This window comes from Fringilla coelebs (genome assembly GCF_963513975.1).
Source record: "Fringilla coelebs genome assembly, chromosome: 1".
Lineage (NCBI taxonomy): Eukaryota > Metazoa > Chordata > Aves > Passeriformes > Fringillidae > Fringilla > Fringilla coelebs.
Window position 1 is genome coordinate 29,696,664 of NC_140028.1, and position 5,842 is coordinate 29,702,505.

Here is a 5,842-nt window from a genome sequence, read left to right on the forward strand (position 1 = left end):
CTAAAATCTCAGCAGTAAAAATTGATTCTGCAATGACAGATGCAGAAAACAGGACCTGTACAATTGCATGATCCCCAAGGCTCCTGAATTCATGGAAACCTTCCTGCCACCAAATGGTCTCCCTTTTAGGACATGCTTGTCTGGTATCACAGAAACTCACCTAAACCTTTTAAATTTTTGTCTCATCTGACATCTCTGTGGCAGAAGAATAGCATTATAGACTCTGTTTCCCAACCAGTATAAAAGTAATACTCAAGACACTGATATTTCTGATTATTTATTATGGCACTTCAAAGCATATATACTCCATTGCTACGGGTTTCAAACAAGTTTAAAAAAAAAAAATGAGGCTTTAGGTTTTAGGCAGTAATTCAGCAATTTTGGTTAAGAATTTTTAGAATGTTACTAGACATGGAATAAGAGTTTTCTAGGAAAAGTCTTCTTAAAATAAGGCTTCCTTTCAAGAAAGTGTGTATGTGCTTGTTTAGATTAATCATGTTCATTGGCTTACTGGTATATTGAGATTAAGAAGACTGTGGGTATTATATATTAAGAAAACTGTGGGTTTGAAACAAAAGAAACCCCAAACTAACCCTGAAAATCCATTCCTCTACTTAAACACCAATTAGGCTTATCTCATATTTATACCCACACAATTCTAGTTACTTTGTAACATGGAAGTTAGAAAAAACATTCAAAGTCTGGGCTGTGGAGTTATTCCAATTTCGAATTTTACTATCTTAGAAAGTAGGAATGTTTGTGATATATTGGCTTGTTTTGTGCTGAAGGCAGATTGTAGTAGAGCCTAAAACCAAAATGGGTTTTTTTGAAACCTCACTTAAAATTCCACTAGTAACAACGTTTCCACTTCATATATTCAACAATTTTATTTAATAGCCTAAGTTCAGAATAGTTACATAATAGTTACATCACGGCCTTTAAAAAGAATTGCACTCAGCTACTCAGTCCATTGAAATACTAGAAAACAGGGAAAAGGAAAATATGGAGTGAAAAGGAGCTCTGTCCAGTGAACTGAGTTGTTTGCAGCAAGTTCCTACTGAACCTGAAGATGCCCTCATGCCTTCTGGTAGACTCTAACACACTTGACACCATTCATGTCACACTCCTAGAAGATAAAGAGATGGATTTATTAATTTACCTCAGTGCAGACCAACAGGGAAAAAAAGACACATCAGGAGTTACATTTCAGGCTACCAACCAGCAGCACTTGGGGATCAGAAAGCAGGACTGAACTCACCACCACCAATTGTCCATCCACGAGCTTCCTTGTTATTGTGGTCTTCTTGCCATCCCATTCCTGCTCTTGAATCAATGACCCATCATCTTTTAAGCTGACAAGGGTCTGAAAGAAGAACCTGACCATCAATATTTTCCCCATGACATTTGGGTAAAGCACTGAGGCTTTTCAACACCTTATTCCAAATGAAAGACTCCCACCCCAGCTCACTCAGTAATAGTTTTATCATTGACAACTACAATGCTGGAAATTATCTTAAACACTTTATCAATCCTCTTCCTACACTAACTAACTCACTGCTCATTCACTCAATGCTCTGACACATTTCTGCATCAGACAAACCTTTGACAGCATCCACAATTTCAATTAACAGGAGCAGAAGATGTTCTCTGTTCATCTCTTTGTTACATGGGCTTTGAGCTTTTGTGTAGCATTTATCTGATCTTGCAGTAATAGATGAGCTGAAAGTGTGTGGCTGGAGGGAGGGGGGTGATAAACAGAGAGCACTCACAGGAGGAAATTAGATATATCCTTTGTTTTTTCCCTCCTTTGGGATAAATATTCTCCCTTCTAGGGGCAAGGAGAAACTGCCTTCTAAAAGTGGAGTTTAGTGCCAGTAATTCACATGGTTACCTTGCCGTCCATGATCCCACCCCACACTGAACCAGGCTCTCTTGTTATGCAAATATGAGACAGAGCAGAAAGGTTAACCCTAGGGCTGAATTGCCTCTGATTAAACATCAATGGCATTTTTTTCCACAGGCTTCAAATGAAGTGGCATTTGGCTTTAACAGGGATTTAGAGGTCTGTTAGTTTTACTAAAAAAATGCTTCTGCTACAAAATGAAAACAGCAAAATACACAAGACTATTGATTTCAGCACTCTCCCTCTTTGGAATGTGCTTAATCCATGTTAAAAAAAATATTTCAATGAGACTTACAGAGACAGCTGCTCATTGAATAAAGCACTGTTAGTGTGGATGTGAAAACCGATTTTAAAATAGCATCTCCCTCTGTAAAACACCCAAAGAATTGCCTTTTTTCAACAGAAAGTCTAGTATACTGACCTGAGTTTTCCTGCCATCTAATGTATTTTCCTCAAATTTCTCACCAAGCTTGAAGCTGAACTGTGAAGTTTTGAAGGTGCTTTCTGTTTTCATGGTGATCGTGTCCCCATCCTGAATAATGTAAACGTCTGGTTTGGCCATGCTTCCCATTTTTCTCATGGCCATGCCCACACCTGCAAGGCACAGAGTGTCACAAAGTCAGTTAAACCCTGAGGCTTAGGGCCACACAAGAATTCAAGTACCTAATTCCCATTTAATTAGGCACTTAAGTACACTTGAGAATCAAAGCTCTAGAGCCACAAAGAAAGAGGATGTTTTAAATTTTCCACAGATGAGGAAGGAAAAAAGCTTATTTGTAGAGTTACTCTTTTGTTTCCTCAAAGAGCTAAAGTTAAATTTATTTTGCCCTCTAGAGGATTTCTAGGTATCCCAAAACTCAGCACTGATTTTTTTTCTTAAACAGAATAAATATCAAAAAGGAAAACAAATACAAAAGTTTACACTAAAATAAAATTATTCTCTTCAAATTATTCTTCAAATTCTGAACACTTTAAAAGGTCTACAAGTTATTTTTATTGACAGATTAATCCACTTTATTCAAACTTAATAAATACCCTTCCATTAATTTGTACACCATTGCAAACATGCCATTTTTAATTAAATTTCATATTTTACATCCTGTTTACAAAGTATGGAGCTGTGAATAAGAAAATCATTATAATAAAAAATAGTGCTTCCACACACATGCAAAAGATAGAGAAATGGAGAAATGAACAATTTGCAAATAGCTGAAAATTCATGATCTGGAGACAGCAGCCCTCAAAACTCTTCAAATTCACCCTGCTTCAGCCCCTGCATGCACTGTTTCCAAGATTTGCTTGAATATTTTTGCTTTCAAGGATGAAAATACAAATAAGAGGGCAGGAAGCAACAAATGTGACTCCATCAAACTGGTGAGTGCATATCTGAACCATGAATTGATATGCAACCAAATGGGGCAGAAAGTACCACCAAGTCAGTGAGTGCCTGGTTCTGCAAGTGGTGTAGTTAAAAATGCTGTCAAGTATCAGCACAGCACTCCCCTGGTATGTGGAGGGAAGGGCTGTGTCCTTGAGAGGGAAATAAAGTACTTTCCAGACACTGCTTCTCCAGACTCAAATGAGATTCCAGGATTGAGCCTTAAGCTTGAGTTCACAGAGAAAAAACAGTTATCCTCAGTCCAGCTTTTCTGATCAGAACCGGAAATTTTTGCCACAGTAACCTCCACATACATTCTGTTGCTGTAGTCCAGGCCAGAGTAATCAGGGAGTTATTTCATCAGTTACAGCTTGGGATCCAACTAAATAGGGATGTCTTCCATATGGCAAGAAGTGAAATTCCAACTTCTTTGTCCTCAAATGTTCTTATGCACAGAATGAGCAGGATCTGCATGGTCTCATTTATGGTGCATCAATAGGATCAAAGGCAGAGAGTTTCACAGGTAGCCAGCAAGGGTGAAATCCAGCAAATGACTGGCTATTAAAATGTGACTTGGTATAAATTTAATTGCCTAAATTGTAAATGTAAAATGGAAAGGTGACTGGGTTTATGATTTCAATCTAAAACCAAACAACAGTCTGGTGCTGCCTACACATGGGAGGTGCTCTGCAGTTGCAGCACCTAATTTCTACTTTGAAGTTGCAGCTTGGCACACGCCTAGGTCTGGCCATTGGACATCAAGGCACCAAGGCATCCTTATACATGGCTCAACCGAGCTGAGCTTAAAATTCTTGAATTTCCTCCAAAGTCTCCCAAAGAGTTCTGTCCAAAAGTCTTTCTCATATCATAACCTATCACATACCGACAGGCCTCCCAAAATGTAATTACAGCCACCACTGTCTGCAGAGTGTAAATGCAGTGATGTTTTTTGTATTTTACGTGAAGAACGCAAGACCTAAATTCCTTCTTCTCCCTCTTAGGATAAGCCTACATCTTCTGCCTCTTGAGAAAATATAATGGCTTTCATCTGTGAATAAATTGCAGAAAATAATAGCTCTTGGGCCATAGACACTGCCAGGTATCTATCACCTGTCAGCCAGGATGCTCACAGGAAAGTGATAATCAGAGCTTGCAGATGAGGCTCCTGGTCTGTTAGGTGTGTTCTTCATCCGGTAACTTCATGTTACAAAATGTAGGGCAGCCTGGACGAAGGGATAACAAGCCAGGACCATCCCCCTGAGATAAAGGTGTGACTACCCACAGAAGAAAGCAGGCAAACAGCCTCCGGCAGGGCACCCGGCTGCCGGTTACCCACAGCAGCTGATCCAGTTTGGCTTTTTCGGGAGGAGACACCCAAGGTGACTCCGCGGGGAGGCAGCCCCGGCTCAGCAGGTCTGTGTGCGGCCGCCCCAGGCGGGGTGACCCAGCCGGGCCCCGGCGCGGCGCTGCCGTGCGGACTCGCCCTCCTCGGGGCCGGGGCAGCGCCGAGGCCCCCCCGGCAGCCCCTCCCGGGCAGCCCCGGCTCCCCGCCCCGGGCATTAGCGGTGAGGGAGGGGCGAACCGGCCTAATCGCAGCCGGGCTGCCGGCACCAGCTGCTAATCCCGGCCGCTGCGGCGGGAGGCGGCGGCGGGCAGGGCGCAGCGCTGTGCGGCGGGAAGGTGCCTGCTGGTGCCGGCACCTGCCTCACGGGCACCGGCATTACGATGCAAAAAGGGTCGCTGACATCTTTAGGACGCGGAGCCAGAGGCGGCAGCTCTCCCGCCAGGAAAGGTCTGCTGCCGGCCAGCCTCCGTTCCCGGAGCCGAGAGGGCGCCGGCGGAGTCCCCGGCGCTGCATCCCGGAGAATGCCGGCATCACCCCCGCAGCCGCCGCCCACCCGCGGCTCTCGGCCGGGCTGCATCCCACCCTCGGGCCCGGCTCCGGGAGCACGTTCTCCGCGGACCTTGGACAGAGCCTCGCCGGCCGGCAGCGACAGCACATCCCCGGGGCGGCATCCCGGCATCCATCCCTCCCTCTCGGGGGCGGGGAGCCGCCGGCTTCTTACCCAGCTCCTTCATGTACTCCTCGAAGCCCTCGCTGGAGACGAGGCACCATTTACCCAAAAACGCATCGATGGCCATGGCGGCGGCACTGGAGCTGATGGCGTCCCTGTAGAAACGTGAAGGCAGAAGGACGGGCTGCGGCGCGGCCGCGGCCGCCTTTATAGCCGGGCGGACAACATGTGCTGCCGGGAAGAGCCAATGGGGCTCCCGCCGCGCCCCAGCCCCTTCCCCGCCGAGCCCCCGCCCGGCGAGTCCCGCCCGCGGCGGCGGCGGCAAGAGCGGGCACGCCGCGGCACTGCCCGCCCTCCGCCCGCACACACGCTCACGCACACAGACAGAAACACAGACACACACATGTAGGCACACTCACACACTCGCACTCGCACAAATAGACACACACGCACACAGAAAACGCGCACTCGCGCTCTCGCACACACAGACTCTCAAGCCCTCGTTGCACCCCAGCACGGGAACGCCCAGGAACGGGGGGACACTGC

At 45.9% G+C, this 5,842-nt stretch overlaps 1 protein-coding gene across 1 annotated transcript; it reads right to left on the reverse strand.

Moving 5' to 3' along the window:
• Nucleotides 1-264: 264 nt before the first annotated feature.
• LOC311151099 (fatty acid-binding protein 5) lies at nt 265-5,506 on the reverse strand. Its single transcript, XM_084201284.1, has 4 exons — nt 5,348-5,506; nt 2,325-2,497; nt 1,259-1,363; nt 265-1,126 (listed from the first exon to the last, which is right to left on the reverse strand). The coding sequence occupies exons 1-4, from the start codon at nt 5,421-5,423 to the stop codon at nt 1,076-1,078; spliced, it is 405 nt and encodes a 134-aa protein (XP_084057410.1). The 5' UTR covers nt 5,424-5,506; the 3' UTR covers nt 265-1,075.
• Nucleotides 5,507-5,842: the final 336 nt, after the last annotated feature.

Coding starts and splice junctions, on each gene's coding strand:
- LOC311151099 (XM_084201284.1), bottom strand. CDS start 5,423: ATGGCCATCGATGCGTTTTTGGGTAAATGGTGCCTCGTCTCCAGCGAG. Junction 2,498..5,347: donor GGAGTACATGAAGGAGCTGG/GTAAGAAGCCGG, acceptor TGTGCCTTGCAG/GTGTGGGCATGGCCATGAGA. Junction 1,127..1,258: donor TGGATGGACAATTGGTGGTG/GTGAGTTCAGTC, acceptor TTTATCTTCTAG/GAGTGTGACATGAATGGTGT.